Source organism: Cyprinodon tularosa, unplaced genomic scaffold, assembly GCF_016077235.1.
Source record: "Cyprinodon tularosa strain WSP-4 unplaced genomic scaffold, ASM1607723v1 ctg716, whole genome shotgun sequence".
Lineage (NCBI taxonomy): Eukaryota > Metazoa > Chordata > Actinopteri > Cyprinodontiformes > Cyprinodontidae > Cyprinodon > Cyprinodon tularosa.
The window spans coordinates 189,702-207,862 of NW_024039470.1; the positions used below are offsets into that span (position 1 = coordinate 189,702).

The window sequence follows — 18,161 nt, forward strand, 5'->3', positions numbered from 1 at the left end:
AAAATCTTTATTTATCAGAGTTCCCATCATCCCTCCATCATTCATTAATAGTAACATGTTTTCCTGTAATCATGCAGCCTGTTTTCCTTCAGGCTGGTCATAAACTGTAGGTTTGTTTTCTTTTTTTTCAGATGTTGACTTCCTGCTTTAGGTGTCCCAGCTCCGTCCGTCCTCCATCTGTATAAAACAATTTGTCCAGATCCGTTGGGAGAAAAGGTCTCCTGTCGTTGAGAATGATGTGGAGAAGAACAGCTTGGATAACAACATCTATGTTGCTGGTAAATATATTTATAGCTGATTGGTGGATGTGCCGTACGGCTGTGATTCCTATGAAATGATCAACTGGTCAATAAATGAACTAAACTCTGGTTGTCTGTGAAACAGACTGAAAGCTTATTATTTAAAGCTTCTTGTTTAGGCTGAAATGTCCTGCTCCTTATTTGGGAAACTTTTTTTTTTCTCTGTGTGCAAAATGTAATGGAGTAATGAATTATATTTACTTATGTTGCTGTAATTTACTGCATTCTTTGTTTTTGGTTTCATTTTACTCAAAAAGTAGTTTTTAAAGTGTAGAGCTTGTGTTTAGTAGGTTTTATGTTCCAAGTGCTTTATTCAGTTACCCTTTAGTTCTCCTCCACTGTTCAGAGGAATGCCGATAAAGCAGGGGAAATCTCCCTCGGTGATAAAGAGAGCAAAGGTCAAAGTGTGTCTCTCTCTGAAGGAGAAACACGGTCTGTTGGTTCATGATCTCTCTGTTACCCAGAGATACGCCTCCATCAGGTGCTTTGCTACAACATCAAACTAAACAGGTGAATCTGTTCTAATAAATGGGATTAATGGAGACCTGAGAGTTTTCCCAGCTTACAGTCAGTGACATCACATTCTGCTCCAGATAAACTGAAGGCTGAGTCCAACATAAAGCTAACTGCAAGTGTTTCACTGTAAATCATAAAAGTTTCTACATCACTCAGTGGTTCCAAACTCTGTTCCTTAAATGCTAATGAGGTGATTTAGCCACTTGAATCAGACAGGTTGGGCAACGGTCACAGGAAAGCAGCGCTGAGGTTTGAGATCACTGCATGTAAAGACATTTAGAAACCTGAAGCAGGGGAGTGGCTGTTTGAAGACCAACGTTTTATAATGAAGCAAAAATCAAAATGACACTCAGACATGATCTGATTCGCTAATTTCGTTTTATTGATGCTTGCTGATGTCATCTAAACTGAACATTTTCCATCAACTTGACATGAAACCATGTGGCGTAAAACACGTCAGAGTCTCATTAAAAGACAGTTTCTGTAGTTTTCTAAGATTTTAGAGAAAATTAGACTTATTAGACTTCAACTGCGACCCCTAGGGAGTCCATGGAGGTTCTGCATGTTGGTCAAGAAAGTTTTGGTTGATTTTTTTTTTATATCCGCCCCTGCAATTCTTTCCACTAACTGAAATGTCTTTAAATCCACATTAACATGAATTCAACAGACTGCAGTAAACAGATAAATGGAGGCAGAAGATGTCTTTCAGTCATCAATGCACACATTCAGCGACACACAGGAGCTCTTTCAAGCTGGACACCGTTTCATTCACAACACCTGTCCCATCAACCAGGAAGCAGAAATACTTTAATAATCCCAGGGTGGGATTACTTTCATTATATTAATCCATCTGTAATAGAGTGACTATAGGACCAGTTTGATAGAACACAATTACATACCATATATATAATTAGGGGGTCCCCGCTCCATCTCCCCATCAGTCTGGGGGTCCTTGGCCTGGAAAAACTTTGAAGACTCCTGTATTAGAGGGCTGCACGGTGGTGCAGTTGTTGGCACTGCTACCATGCAGGTTCTGGGTTTCATTCTCGGCCCAGGGTTTTTCTGCATAGACTTGGCATGTTCTCCCCGTGCATGTGTGGGTTCTCTCCCACAGTCCGAAAACATGACTGTTGGGTTCTCTGGCTTCTCTAAAATATCCTTATCCGTGAGTGTGTGTGTGTGAGGTTTTGTGTCCCTGTCTGACCCTGCAACAGACTAGAAACTAGTCCATGCATTTGTTACTTCAAGGCTGGACTATTGTAATTCTTTACTATTCAGGAAGTCCACAAACTGTAGTTAAAAGCCTTCAGCTGATCCAAAATGCTGCAGCCAGAGTTCTGATGAAAATGAAAAAGAGAGATCTTATCTCGCCTATCCTGGCTTCTCTTCATTGGCTTCCTGTTAAATCCAGAATAGAATTTAAAATCCTCCTTCTCACATATAAAGCCTTAAATGGCCAAGCTCCATCTGATATCAGAGATCTGATTGTTCCTTATGTTCCTAACAGAGCACTTCGCTCTCAATCTGCAGGTTTACTAGTGGTTCCTAGAATTTCTAAAAGTAGAATGGGAGGCAGATCTTTTAGTCATCAGGCTCCTCTCCTGTGGAACCAACTACCAGTTTTAGTCTGTGAGGCAGACACCCTGTCTACTTTTAAGGCTAGGCTTAAAACTTTCCTTTTTGATAAAGCTTATAGTTAGGGTGGCTCAGGTTATCCTGAGCTATCTCTATAGTTATGCTGCTATAGGCTTAGACTTCTGGAGGACTTAGGGACCCCATTTCATCATTCTGCTTCATTCTATCTCTGTTCTCCTATTCTGCCGAGGCCCAGTCGGCCTCGGCAGATGGCCGCTCACACTGAGCCTGGTTCTGCTGGAGGTTTCTTCCTGTTTAAAGGGAGTTTTTTCTCTCCACTGTCGCTACAAGCATGCTTAGTGTGAGGGATTGTATTTGAGTCAATGAGTCAATGCAATCAACTGGTTTTCAGACTGGGTATGATTTTCGGCCCTGGCATTTTTCCATCGACACCGGTCCACTTATGGACCGCAGTCCATAAACAGTCAAACATGTGCATCTCACTCACCACATCAACAGGCTCGCCACATGTGACTGACTAAGGTTTTCCTTTTTCACAGCTCATCCTAATGAGAGCCTCCAGAGTTCAAACCACCACATGTCATCAAGCAGAGTACAGCGTGGGGGACATCTGCTGTCCAATGTGTCCTCCTGGTACGTTCCACATCTTTGCTGTTCATAGTTTGTTCTGTTGAATGAAAAGCCTGTTTATACCTGAAAGATGCTCAACATGCAAACCACATAATAATTCAATGTTTTTGTTTTTTTTCAGTGAATCGTGTTAAAACAGACTGCACAGAGCTCAGAACTACATCTTGTCAGCCTTGCTCAGCTGGAACTCATATAGACGTCCCAAATGGACTGAAGAGATGCTCTCCATGCTCCACCTGTGATAAAGGTGCAACCATGAGGCTAAAGGCTTCTAGTCTTTTTAAGGTCTAAAGGCTGCTGTATTCTGGACCACCCAGACTCACTTTATTAATATGATCAACTACAGTCACACTGATTTCCTCTATGCTTCTTATATCTAAATGATATAAATCCTTTCCATCCATCAGGAGGGAATGTTCTATCAGACTATTAGCATATTGTGCCCACCCCACCCCACTCAGTCAGCTTTGGGAGGTTTCTGTCTTTTCTGTGCCTCCCCATCAGGTGGTATAAGGGGAGCATAGCGGGACTGAAATGTGACATTAACAGACTTCGGTTCACTGATTGGCTTTGGGCTGAAGAAGGGGGTTTCTCTGAGGAGGTGCAGGGAAAAGTTGAAGTTAAATTGTGGAGAGACAGCATTAATATTATTATCATTCAAATCTTTTTATTAGTTTTAAACATGTAAGAACAACAATTAAACAGAGAAAAAAACAAAATCTCAACAGGTGCTGACATCACATATTAGTAAGATGAGAGGGTGGGATGGAGAAGGGGATGGCTCTAGATGGAACATTACATCCTCCATCCATTCCTTATGAGACGGAGGAGCCGCTCTCTTCCAATTGAATAATATGAGACGTTTTTCAAATATTGTAACAAATGCTGTGGCATTGGCCTGCTGTGTTGTTATTGGTGTAGTTGGAGGTACAACCCCGAATAAGGCAGTAAGAGCACTTTGTTTCAATATTCCTCTAACATATAAATGTTATCACCCTAAAGATTGACTCCCAAAATGTGAGACACAAGATGCGTCTACGTTAGGATACATTCTAGATAACGTATTAGGGGACTTATTAGTACAATCAGTGCAGCACCTTAAACTGTAGCAGGCTATGTCTAATGCAAATTGAATATGAGTGGATTCTTGACATTGCGGCCTGACAGGCTGCCTCAGTAAATTAGGTTAGATTAAATGAGTTTTATTGATTTCACAGCGGAGAAATTCACTGGTCACATATTGGCATAGTTAATAAGGAAGAAGGTGCAAACAAGGAGGAAAAAGGTGCATTAAGAATAAACAATATATATACAGTTTATCCAGGTATATACAGTATATCAAAAGAAATAAGGATTAAGGCGCAAGTGTACATGTATCGCACACAATGAAAAACAAAATAAAAATAAGAAATAAAAAAATACAAGGGAGTAGCACAGAGATTTGAGTTGACATATGTACAATCAGGATGGATTATATAGAGGTGGATTTACTTTTACGTTAAAGTGTAGTAGGTGAGGAGCCACAGTGAGGTAGTGGTATGACTATTATATTCACATATATTGCACAGTCAGCATATTGCACAGAATATTGCACAGTCAATAAATAAAAAACTATAATATAGCTGCACAGTGGTTTTTACAGGAGTTATTGTGGTTATAGTGCAGCATTATAGAGTCTGGTGGCAGCAGGAATGAATGACCTGCGGTAGCGCTCCTTCTTACAGTCAGGGTGCCTAAGTTCCCCTAACTTTTTTTACCATGATTTTTTTCAGATGTCTAAGTGATTGGGAGGCAACATGAATATAACGTAGAACTTCAAACATAAATATGCTTCTAATATTTACAAACCATAAACCAAACCACACCAAACACAGGCCTTGATAGACAGGTGAACTCTTGCAGCTAATATAGCTGGCTTTGGCTACCATTAGTCTGACATATTCAGTGTATTCTCATTATCCGTTCGTATGAAATCGTACGAAAAGTTGTGCACAGTAATTTCGTAAGTTTTTTTCGTCGTATTTTTAGGTCTTGCCTCGAGACAAGATATCCTTGCGCATGCGCATCTTTCGCACCATTCAATAACATAGAATTTAACATACAATTAATCCTAACCCTGACCCTAACATACAAAACAGCAAGCAACCTAGTGAGAGACATCAAGAAGTAATTATTGCACTGTTTTTCCCAGTTTTACGTCCGTCCGCGGATCTGCTATTTTCGTCTGTCTGGCTGCGCACTGATGTGGTTTTTTGAGGAAAAACGTCCAAAACGTACGAAATAATGTGCATAACTTTTCGTACGATTTCATACGAACTGATAATGAGAATATGTTGACATATTAGACATAAATACAGTAATATACTAATGAGAAAATATTATTTTTAATTCATTTTACATGAAGATTATATTTTTCCCTGTGCTGACTTTAATATTGGGTATTGTTAACTATGTTTTTTTTTGTTTATGTGACCTTGGCTGTTTTTAAAATGCGCTTTAAATAAAATATAATTTTCCCCTGAGCTCTGAGACAATATTCTGAGGCATCTTCTGCTATTTTGGTTCAGACAATCCTGTTGGAACACCATCCCGAAATGATGGCTGTATTACTGTATTTCCAGAGGTCTGCTTTTAATGACGCCTATGGCTGCAACTATTAATGGAAAACAGGCACATTTGGATGCAAGTTTTATCCCTAAACGTATAACCTGTTTGTGTTTTCAGGAGCTGGTCTGAAGGTAAAAGAAGAATGTGGACGATCTGCAGACACAGTCTGTGAACCAATGGAGGGATTCTTCTGTACTGACCTTAAACCAGGAGGCTGTGGAGCAGCACAGAGACACAGGAGCTGTGAACCAGGACAGTTCATCAGGAGGACAGGTTGGACATCCTCTGCTTTTAACATGACTGCTGACTTTATATTTATAGTCAGACGATAAAGAAAGATAAACTGAGTTACATGTTTATTATAGCTGAACATCTGATCAGAGTTTTCTGACCAACTTCCTGCAAACTGGTTTGTGTTTGTTCAGGAACAGCCTCCACAGACACAGACTGCTCTGACTGCGTCGCTGGAACGTTTTCTGATGGATCAATGTCGTCCTGTCAGCAACACACACAGTAAGCTAGTCTTTTAGAAACACCTGAAACACAGCAGGATGTTCAGCAGAGCATTAACCTGGATGCATGTTTCTGTTACTGCAGATGTGAAGAACAAAACCTTCAGCTGATAAAAGCAGGAAATACTTCAACTGATGCTGAATGTGGAGAAAAGAAAAACATCACAGGAATAGTGATCGGTGGGGTGATGGGTTTTTTAGTTCTGGCAGCGACTATTGCTGTTGTTTTTCTCTGGAAATATCAAAGGAAGAGACTATTAGGTAAGACAAAAAAAATCCTAGAATACACCTTATCTTGTTTACTAGTAGTTCCTAGAATTTCTAAAAGTAGAATGGGAGGCAGATCTTTTAGTTATCAGGCTCCTCTCCTGTGGAACCAACTACCAGTTTTAGTCCGTGAGGCAGACACCCTGTCTACTTTTAAGGCTAGGCTTAAAACTTTCCTTTTTGATAAAGCTTCTAGTTAGAGTGGCTCAGGTTATCCTGAGCTATCTCTATAGTTATGCTGCTATAGGCTTAGACTGCTGGAGGACATAGGGACCCCTTTTTCCTAATTCTGCTTCATTCTATCTCTATTCTCCCACTCTGCAGAATCTGTTAGTTCAGTCTCTAACGTTCTGCTCTCTCTGCTTTTTCTCATAGTAGCTTCATCTGGTCTGTTCCTGTTTGGCTGTGACTCCATCCTGGAGAGAAATATCAGCTGTGCTGCTGCCATCAACACCTTTGTTTCTAGATGTTCGAGATCTGTCTGTTTTTAGGTGTAGTCCTTTTTCTCTTACTGTGACTAAGTAGATGAGCTCTCTTTCATCCTCTGACATGGGAGCTGGCTCGGAGCTCGTCTGCCTGGCTGTGTGTTTCCTGGACGGGGCCGCCTGTGGAGCTGGTTGACAGTTGCCTTTTGTATCTATGCTTCTTTTTCTATGTCTGCTTCTGTCTCCTTGAACCCCAGTCGGCCTTAGCAGATGGCTGCTCACACTGAGCCTGGTTCTGCTGGAGGTTTCTTCCTGTTCAAAGGGAGTTTTTCCTCTCCACTGTCGCTACAAGCATGCTTAGTGTGAGGGATTGCTGAAGAGTCAATGAGTCGATGCAATCAGCTGGTTTTCCTTAGATAGAAAACTTTGAATCAATGTGACTGGATGATCTGGTTGAACTGTAAAGTGCCTTGAGATGACGTGTGTTCTGAATTGGCGCTATAGAAATAAACTGAATTTAATTTAATATTCTTTGCAGATAATTAAAAGTTAATCATTGTTTTAATAACTGTAGCATTTGACCTTTTCACAGATATTTGCAGAAAAAAACAAAAATCCCAAAGGGTATGTAGGTTTATTAACTGAACAGATGTTGATAGAAATATTCACTTTATTGAAGAAATCACTGACTTTTCTTCTACATAACAGGATCAAACAAAAGAAGTAGAACAAGTTGTTCTGAACTCCCAACCAGGTAAGATAGAAAACTGTTCTTTACTTGATTATTATGGGATAGATTGTTTTTCCTGTCAGTGATCTGGAAGGCTGACATTTTCTCTGAGGAATAAAACAAACTGATGTAATAATTAAAGGACTGTGAGCTGCTGGGTGTCTCCATCTAATTGATTCATTAATTTTTCTCCTTTTCTCTTCAGTGAACTGAAGACTAGGACCAAACCATCGGCTGAACACCTGGTTACTGTAGATTAAATGAGTTTCAGGTTCTGGATCAAACCAAGCTGGATTCTGAGACGTTTGATTCTACAGTGATCAGAAACAACGACTGAAACTTTCTGCTCCTCCAGAGTCACTGATCCTCTGCACACAACTTAACCTTGTTAGAAATGTGTTTAAACATATTTAATAATTATTAATTGTTTGATTTTAGATTTAACTCAGTTCTTATCTAAAGTACATTTTTGAACAGAGCAGTAAATATAAACTGTTAAATTTATCAGCTGTGAAACCAGAATGATTAATGGAGGAAACTTTCAGTAAATCGATAACTTTATATGTAATATTTTCAGACTGACCAGAATGATCAGAATCTCTTCTGTAATTTTAATAAAAGGCTCTAAAATCAGGATCTGAAGCCTCACTGCTTTCATCATATCTACATGTTCTGCTTCACAAAAACTGGATAATGGATTTTCTTTCATACAAGCACCTGAACATTTTAATTGTTTATTGTTTTTATATATACTTTAAAAAAAGGGAGACAAGTTCCCAACCTGTTACTGAGCGTATGTCATTATTTTCTTTTTTTTTTTTGTTTCTAACGTGTCATAAAGACAGACGTTCACCTCGCGTCTGTTGTAGATCTAACAGGAAAATCCCAAAGGATACAGAAAGACAGGCAGGAACTGAGCTTCAACTAGATGGTTCCTCAACAGCTGGTAGCAGATTCCGGTTGTTCTCTGTAATGCTTTTCTGAATCATTCATGTTTTGTAAATCTTTTTTGTAGCAACAAAAAGTCTGAAGAGACCATTATGGTGAGGTAGAAGGACTGGGGACTCGTCTGAGAGAACTGTGAAAGCATAATTTGTCCAAATTAAACCCAGAAACTACTGATCAACATCACTAAAGGTTCATCTGACTCTGTGGAAGCAAGACTTCAGTAGCTGTAAGGTTATGGAGGAGGTTCAGCTTTATTCCATAGATCTGCTTCTTAATGAACTGACATGAATCATCTGAAACAGTTTGTTAAACCGTTTATTGTTCTGTGGTGAGGGAGTTAATAACCTGAACTATTCATAGAACCATTTCTCTGGTTGGTGAAGCCTGTAGATGTTGTGACTTAATTTAGATCCCAGCTGAAGGTTGAAGACCAATCCTGGTGTTATGCAATTACATTCTGTTGTATTTCTGTCTTATTTAATCAAATAACTATTTAGGAGCCAAGGTTTATCTTGAAGAATCTGGAGCATCTGGAATAGTTTCAAACGAAATTCAAACATTATTTGGAGAAAATATTAAAGGGTTTTCCTAAATCAGGTGGTTTGTAAACAGTTCTTTGGAGAAATCTTGATGTTTGGCTTTGGTTGATCTGTTGGTCTACTTCCTTCTGTTCTATACTCTTGATTGGAAGGTGTGGAAGATAAATATCTTCACTTTACATTCTTATATTTACGGCACAATATTTTTCTAACCTCTGAATTTGATCCAAAGCAGTTTGGTTTGTTTATCAATTTGCGACTCTTACTACAGGCTCTTTTTTTGCTCATGTTTTAATTCAGATTTCTAAATTTTCTTCTCATTCCTCCAACTGTCTCCCTCGCTGTAGGAAAGCAACTCTTAAAGTTAGACTATGACACGAAACTTTCTACAGAAATAAACAGATTCAGCAGAAGATATTTCCGTCTGACTAAATGCATTTAGTGTTCAGAAGATCCTCATCCTTAAGGATGAGTAATACTCAAACTTAGGGGAGTCATGCAGGACTACACTGATAGTGATCATGCAGAGAGCACACAGTGTGCACTAAGTTTCAAAATTCAGAGGGGCACAATCAGTCACTGCAGCAGCACAGTTGTCTCACCGTTAGTGTGCGCCATCAGGCTTAATTCAAAGCCTGGGAGTCAATCTGGCTTCAAAGTAAATACAAAATCTTTGTTGTTTGTTTCTCATTAAAACTCAGAACAGTCTAAATTTAGAAAGTCAGCATAGCCCCAGTGTGTATGATGATGTGCTGGTAAGTGAACTGAAATTGTCACTGCTCTAGAGTTCAGCCAGCAGCTTTGTATTAAACAGTTAAATGTAGCTGACTGGCCTTGGAGAGCTCCGTTATAATGATCCAAATCTGAGGACCAGGAATTCAGCCAGAATACAGAGTAACAGTTTAACAGTTTATTTTATAAAAAATTACAGCAAGATTTGAAAGACTGGAGCTTGATGTCAAGGTTTGGTTTTAAAGGTTTTTGTGAGGACCAAAAAGCAGAAGCTGAGAGGCAGGGGTGAGATCTTTGAAGGTTTAATTAAGGATGACAGGCAGCCAAACAGTAATCCAAAAAAAATCCAACTTAAAAATGTTAATCAAAACAGGAATCCAAAAAAAAACAACATAAGAATTAAACACAAACCAGAACCATGGAGACATCAGGGGAAAACAATAATGATGAGCCAGGGTAGGATGAAGTAAGACGAGGAACCAGCACTGAGGGACTGCAGAGGGAGTGTATTTATGGCTGACTGAACAAAGGCGGGACTAACGAGCTGATAAGGAGCAGGTGTGACTAGAGCTGATGAGGAAGCCAAGGGAAAAGAACACGAGGGGGCAACAGAGGACAAGCAAAGGAAACTTAAATGAATCCAGGCACACTAATAAAGCTAGAAAACAAGGAAAAACCTGGATGAACTTGAAACTGAAAACTTAGAGAAAAAAAACAGAACCAAGATCGTTACACTGAACTCTCAACCTCTTTAATGAGAGAGGGAATTATTATGACCAGGAAATGACGGGTGGAATGAAGTCAGACAGAGAATCAATGGTGTCACCAGATGGCATGTGAAGTCATGGAGCCTCGTTGTGCTCAGAAGTTTCTCTGGGACGTCTCTAACGAATCCTTCTGTCTTCATTAAATGTTTTTTTCCAGGGGGGTGCAATGGGTCAGAACCGTGAGAGCTAAATCAAGCAGGAAATAGCAAAAGGGCAAAGCAGAGTGTGAGGTCTATGAGCAGGTCCAGGGCTCCACCTGGTTCCTCTGCTATTAATGCTGTTTGCTTGCCTTCCATCAGCACCAGGTTATTTGAGCAGTTTGGTGAGATTAACTCTAGTGTTCAGAGTTTTGTTCTGTTTTCCTGATTATGACCAGTTTCTGCAGTTTCTGCAGTTTTGCTTTGTCCCTGCCTGCTCTGTTAGAATGATCTGATCTGGACTGATTGATGGATTCTGCTGGCTTTTGAACTTGGACCTGTTCTCTGACTCCGACTTGGGTTTCCCCCTCAAGGACACGTTTGCTGCTCGGCGTCAGCTGGCGCCTGCTCTGCTCTCTCTCTAGGAACACTGGGGGGGTGGCGCCCGCCGCAAGCTTGGTAGTAACCTGTGGTTTGGATTCTACTCTTTCCCCCGGGATCGGACTGAACTTTGAATCAGGTCAGTGACTTTGCTCCTAGTCGTGATTAGCCTGACATACAACCACTGACCTGTATTTCCAATCCCTGCAGAGATTCGCCCCGCAGCTGATGAGCAGCCCCACGTTCCTGTTTGTTTTTTGTGTTAATACACATTTTGAACTTTCTGACTGCCTGTCTCGCCTTGAATTCTGGGTCCAACTTTCTGAGTTCCTTAGAAAGGGGAAATCCAAGGAAAAGTCGGTGCACAGGTCCAGGTCTAGCAACAGGTAGACCTTTAGATCAGAAAGGATTCAGGGAGAATGGCTCACCAATGGCTAGAAATAATCTGACACTGATGTCTGGTCTGAAGGCTGGTTATATACTCATAGATGTCCTTAACAGTCCTTAACATGACAAGCAGAAATACAGACGAAAGGGAAAAAAAACTTTGATGTTCCACTTCAGAAAGGTCAAAGTGCAGTATTGTATGTTAAAGAATAAAGGACTATTAAAGAATAATACCTGTGTTTATGGCACCTACACAGCAATAAAAAGTGGTTTAGAGAGGGAGAATAAGATGGTCAGTTTACCCTCTGCACACAGAGACATGAAGATGGGAAAAGCAGCCTGGCTGTGAAGCTCATATGGATCTTTTACTTAATAAAAGTTGAATGCTTTACATACTGAAGGTTGTTTTATATTTTATTTCTGCCGAACGTCATAAAAACAAACCAAAATCCTTACTAGTGTCAGGATTTGGGGTTGTGCACGTTGCAGTATCAGAAAAGCCAACGATAATAAATGATCAGATTTGATAATCCAGTTAAAACCTCAGGGAGACGCTAAGCAAAAGGTTCTAAACACAAAAGCAGGATTAAAACAAACGTGGAAAACTGTCAAAAAAAACATGGGACATGTTAGCCAGATTGGCCAAGGAGACGTGGCACCCAGTCAGTCAATGAAATAATTAACTGTTTTAAGACATTTTTCTGTCACTTCACTGCCTACATTCCTCCTGCTTTGTCCTGAATATTTTCTCTGACCAGAGTAAAGTCACAAACTTCCTACAAATCCAGCTCTGTGGAAAAGTATTCACTTTCCTCTTTTCATTTTTTTCCCATATAAATGCTTTGGATCATCAAAAGGAATGTAAATACAAATAGGTCACTTGATTAAACATAGAAAATACACATAAAATGTTTTATAGCATCTTCAAAGCAGAGAGAGTCCAACCTCCTCGGCAGCCGTGCAGAAGATGACTCATCATCAACTATCAGGAACTCCTAAAGGACCAGAGGACAAAGCAACCAGATTTTAGTTTCAGGGAGACTTAGTTTTCCCTGAGGCTCTGTTCGGTTCGGGGCGCTATTGTCCTTAATAGATCAAACTCAACACTGCTGTTTTTTTTTAGTTATCTATTGTTGATGTTTGTTTTATCATCTGAAAAAACATTTAGGAGAAAAAAATATCAAAAAAGGAAAAAATTGGATGAGATTGATTACTTTTCCCCAGAGCTATACAAACTTCAATAAACAATTAAACTACAAATTACATATCATCGTTTATTTTACATAATCTGATTCTTTTTTCCAAAACGTTGCTCTGATGTTGATGCACTGCTGTATTTATGCTGTTTTTATGATTTCCTGATGTTTTCCTCATTTGAAATGATGACCTTAGTGATTCTATTTCTTCTAGATCTATCAGATACTTATATGGCTTCATTAACATCCCTGGGTCTCATTTTAATACCTTCTTCTCGCATCTTTAATTTTCTTTATCTCTATTGCCTCTCTAAGCTCCAATTATTTCATTTCATTCCTGTTTTGCTCTTATCAGAGTTAACATCTTTCTTTTGATTTAGATAACTCTGTGTCACGAATCCTGTTAAAGGCTGCAGATGCTAATGCCTGGTCAGCTTCTCCTCCATCTCCTTTGTAGCTACAGGTTTTCTGTTACTTGAAGCAACCTGCTGTCACCATTAAGTGCTTTTCCTCATATGATGAGTGTGATGCACAGAGAAGGTCGCCCTGCTCAGCCCAGTTTGATGCAGTATGGCCTACACCTATAATGATGGACCATGAAGCAGGAGCATTGAGAAGGTCTTAGTGTGTACCTGTGAACCCAAAGGTTTCATAAAATGGGGACAGATGGACCCAGTTTTATGGTGAGACAGACACTGAAAGTTGAAAACGTTCATTAACACAAGACAAACAGAAGTGCGGATCTGTGGATCTGCGGACCGCTGCGGCTGCAGGGGGGAGGTGGGGCACCGCCCAATCACTGACACTCTGATTTAACAGTTCAGTCCATCCTCTCAGAGGAAGGCAGGATCCAGCCGATAGACTGCCAAACGAGCTGCGGAGCAGAGCTGTCCAAAGTGTCCCCGATGCAGAAACCTCAGTGAGCAGGCAGGATTCTGATCCAGGTCTGGGAAACAGATCAGACAGGAACAGTTCTGGAATCCAGGAGTCTGAAACCCGGTCAGGGGTTCCGATCCACACAGGAACAGACAAATCCAGGGTTCTAGGAATCCACAGAGCATGAAGGCAGGTTCAGAGCTCCATGAGTCCTGCAGCGAGCTCAGACAGACACAAACAGATGGAGACAGGCAGGCTCAGTGGTTGAGGGACAGAGAAGAACTTGGTACCAGGACAACTACAGAACTTTAAACTGATCTCCACTAGGAGCCAGGACACGATCAGGAGACAAGACAAACACCAAAACCCTTTTAACCAACTGGCCTCTTGGGACAGGAATATGAACTCTGGAATAACCAAACTCAAACAAGCAAACTACCATACAGACACAATACAAAGAATGATCTGGCCCTGATAGCTGGGCTTACCTGTACATAAAGCAGCAGGCGCAGGTGGATAGGATGAGTGATAATTAGAGACTGGGCAGAGTTAGGCAGGTGAATGACATAAATAATTAAGGTAAGCTATCAGGGAAGATCATGGCAAAAGGTGAACTCATCAGCCTGAAATGGCACTGGACTGGTTAGACTCTAACTGGTTAGACTCTTTTACCTCCTTGTCTGATAAATCTAAAAGAGCATTTAAAATGCACTATTTTTTATATTTATCAAATACGGAAACTTAAATATATCTGATTGATACTGAAGCTGCCATGCAGAGGTTATCCAGCAGAAATGTTTTGTGTAGGTTTGTGTTCATCAGGTTTAAAATCCTTGGTTATAATAATCCTTCCTGTTTCCTGTCTGTGTTTGGGTCCTCTGCTCATGATGTCAGCTGTGGGCATGTGTGAGGTCAGCATGACATGAAAACTTCAGCCACATCATCCTCTACCATGTCAGGCTAGTTCAAGGTAATCTAAGCTGAGGTCTTGATCAGTCCAATAAATATATGATTGAAAGCGACCATCAATCAATAGCTATGAAATGCAGGCAGGTTCAAACCATGTTTAGATGGAAAGCAGCAGGTTTTCTGGCAGGATTCCTTCTTGAAGTGAGAGCCCTCTGGTGGACAATAATGATAGTGCAGTTCTTCACTTCTGCACTTGTCACAGAGTCATTTTGCAGCTTTACTTTAGGGTTTTATGTGGTTAGTCAAATTAATAATCTAGAACCAGTATTGGTTTCATCACAGCACTTAGTGCTTTTGCAGACAAGATGAGGATAGAAACCATCCAAAATATTCCTAAAGTAAACTGTCTGCAAATTGTACCAGTCCTTTCTAGAGTGGTGTCTTTCTTCTTTTCCTTGTAAGATGTTTATCAATCTTCTTAGCTCAGATATGGAAACACAACTCTTGGATTATCTTCTGTTATTTAGTTTTACTTTATATGTAAAGAAGAGATTTCTGATAGAGGCTTGGTCTGCATCTCTTAAATAAATTGATGAAGAATTAAATAAATAATATTGCCAAAAGTAATTAAGCATATTTTTATCCATGGCAGGCGGCAGATTGTTGCATCAGCAGCTAAAAATTAATCATTATCAGTGCATGAAAACAGCAACAGGAGTAACAAGTGCTTCAGAAGGTTCTTGTTTAAAAAAATGTGATGGATGTAATTAAATATATATATAATATATTGTGGAACTTCTCTTTCTGTAGGACTACTTCACTAAACATACAACCAGAGATTCAGCACAATAGTTTAGATCAAATCAGAATCATGAGATATGATGGCCCAATCAAAGTCCAGACCTAATCAACGTCTGACATTTTATCTTGGAAATGTTAAATCCTCTTGAATGTCCAGAGGTGGTAGGGATTTTGATTTTCCCTAAAGCCCTGCAGGATTTGACTTAAACTGTGATTTATTCTACAAATGCTGTTGAAACTTTTCAGATTAGTATTAATAGTTTGCTTCCATTTAACTCTATGCACTACTTTCTGTGAATCTATTCAATCAAATTCAATTCAGTTTATTTCTATAGCACCAAATTAACAACACATGTCATCTCAAGGAACTTTACAGTTTACCAGATGTTAGAGTGATAACTATTCTGTGTTTCAACCAGAAGGGTCATAAACTTTTATGACCTCCTGTAGGTCATGAGGCAGAATCACACGGATGTGTGACTTCCATCCAGCCAGTTGGTCAATTCACACTATCTTGTTACCTGCATCCTCCCAGACAATGATTACTGGCTCTTCTGTTTTAGGCCCGCCTGTTTGATGTTGTAAACTGTTAATAAAAGGCTTTGCCATGAAGGGATCTGTGGGAGAAGGTGATGGCTTTCCAAGCCAGGATCTTCTCTCCACCCGGCACACGCTGACGTCACAAAATCCTGTCTCTGTGTTGATCATTTCCTTTTAATCTTTTAAACTCACATTTCTCTGGATTAAAACCCAACATTTTTGGTGCTGAAACTCCGGGAGTCAAGATCCAATTGTCCAGGACCGTGCGGGACCAAGGCCAAGAAACTGTCAACAGCCGTCCACCCTTTGCCGGACGGAGCCAATAGGTTGGTCCAGCCCTGCCCTGGACATCCTGGTGACGACTCAAGCTGAGGACTGATCTGCACAGAAACGGTACGCCTAAAGTTTTTTATTAAAAGCTGGTCTGGGACCCTCTGTGTGAAAGCTATAACTGGTTGTAGTTGCAAGAATATTTGACGAAACCAAGTTTTGTTTACAAGTCTGGGACCTGGATATTCTGTGCGTTTGGGTCTGGGACCCTCTGTGTTCAAGCTATAACTGGTTGTAGTTGCAAGAATATTTGACGAAACCAAGTTTGTTTACAGGTCTGGGACCTGGGTATTCTGTGCATTCGAGTCTGGGACTCTATGTTGGTTAAAAAATAAAAAATATTAGGCCTTAGGTGTGTGTGACTGTGTGAAAGTGTGTGAGGAAACAATCGAACCGCTGTGTACTGGACTAAATTCTTTAAAAATGGGACAAGGTAGTAGTAAGAAGGAAATGCCAGGTGATGTTAGATGGATGGTGGCGTGTTGTGGTGGTGACCCAAAGTTTGCCAGAAAGTAGATTGAGAAGGAAGACTGGGATGGAAAGTTGAGAGTTGAGCCGCTGACAAAGATTCAGCAAAAGGTGGAGATGAAGTTGGTGTATAAATCAAAAAGAAAACAAGCTAAATACAGAAAAGAATTAGAAGAGTTAAATAAGTGGATTATGCAAGCAAAAAATAGGGAAAGCCAAATACAACAGAAGAAGGATAGAAAGACAGCTACAATTGCTGCTGTAAAAGTTAAAGCTGATGAAGAAACTGTTGTATCCCGTATGCTTCCTCAATATCCTGACCCTAATCAAATTCAAGGGGGTGATGGGGTTCAAGCAGTGGCATCAGCTGCACAGGAAGGTGGAGATAAACCCCATCACGGTGAATATGAACACAGCCATGCCACTGTTCCTCCTCCAGTAGCCCCACCATCGTGTGGTGATATTGGAGGAGCAGGAGCAGGCCCCCTGTCCATGTCGTCCTCTGTGGATGGTATGGAACTCAGTGCCCCTGACTCTTGTGAGCATGAGTTGGGAGGATCAGGGGGGGATGTGAAGCTTGATTCGAAGTGTTACAGGGATGATTATCAAGTGGAGGCTTGTGGAAGGGGCCCATCTGCCCCTATTCATCCAAGATTGGCTGAATTAAAAAAACAAGAACAGGACCAAGATCCTGGGGGGGGGGGGGCATGTGCTTTTCCGGTGTTGGAGGTGGCCAACCCTCATTGTGGTCAACGCACGGGACCCCAAGATGGTGACCCACTGGATTGTGGACCCACTGTTCTTGTGTGTGGGCCATGGACAGATGCAGAGATGCAGACTGCCTGTCGAGGTTTACCTCCAGCCAGACAGAACCCAGTTAAATGGTTCGAGGATGTTAAAAATAGATTGAGAAAATTCATGGCAGAAACAGGAAAGCCATGGGCAGAAAAAGAACAAGATGACATTGACCCGCTAACTAAGTGGATGCTGAAGCTTTTCAGCGACAAAACTGTTCGGAAAACATGTAATCTGCCTAATGCTCCTTTTGTTTCCCCACAGGAAGGCCTGAAGCCTGGAGACCGAGTGCTGATTAAAATCATCAAAAGAAAAACTTGGAAAGCTCCGAGGTGGGAAGGACCCTACATAGTGCAACTAACAACCCCCACTGCCGTGAAAATCCAGGAGAGAGACACTTGGATCCACCAGAGTCATTGTAAACTGATTAAAAACTTTCCACAGCAAGAAGCCCAATTACCTTCACAGGAACCCCATAACTAAGAGCTGATGAAGATGGAAAAACTAATGACATTCATCTGCCTGGTGGTGACCGTTGGAGTGGTGTCTCTAGGGACTCAAACTGACCGTCTGAAACAAAGGAAGAGCAGGATGATTTTTGATGGATCCACAGAAAGTCATCCATACGGTGCAGTTCCAGCACCATGGACAGTTTGGTTCACCATGGGATCATGGTGGCAGGTACTGATGAAGATAGCTTTACCATTTATAGGATTGTTAATCATATTTTTCCTTTTTATTTGTTGCTTAATACCATGCCTGCAATCAATGTT

At 40.7% G+C, this 18,161-nt stretch overlaps 1 protein-coding gene across 1 annotated transcript; it reads left to right on the plus strand.

Moving 5' to 3' along the window:
- Positions 1 to 135: 135 nt before the first annotated feature.
- On the plus strand, positions 136 to 7,564 carry LOC119772568 (tumor necrosis factor receptor superfamily member 14-like). Its single transcript, XM_038269026.1, has 7 exons — positions 136 to 278; positions 2,951 to 3,044; positions 3,163 to 3,288; positions 5,766 to 5,921; positions 6,074 to 6,161; positions 6,246 to 6,421; positions 7,445 to 7,564. Exons 1-7 carry the CDS (start codon positions 234 to 236, stop codon positions 7,495 to 7,497), a joined length of 738 nt encoding a protein of 245 aa, XP_038124954.1. The 5' UTR covers positions 136 to 233; the 3' UTR covers positions 7,498 to 7,564.
- The last annotated feature ends 10,597 nt before the right edge of the window (positions 7,565 to 18,161 follow it).

Excerpts from the sequence above, each read along its gene's own strand:
- LOC119772568 (XM_038269026.1), top strand. The coding sequence starts at position 234 with ATGATGTGGAGAAGAACAGCTTGGATAACAACATCTATGTTGCTG. Across the intron at positions 5,922-6,073 it reads ACAGTTCATCAGGAGGACAG|GAACAGCCTCCACAGACACA; the intron begins GTTGGACATCCT and ends GTGTTTGTTCAG. Across the intron at positions 6,422-7,444 it reads TCAAAGGAAGAGACTATTAG|ATATTTGCAGAAAAAAACAA; the intron begins GTAAGACAAAAA and ends ACCTTTTCACAG.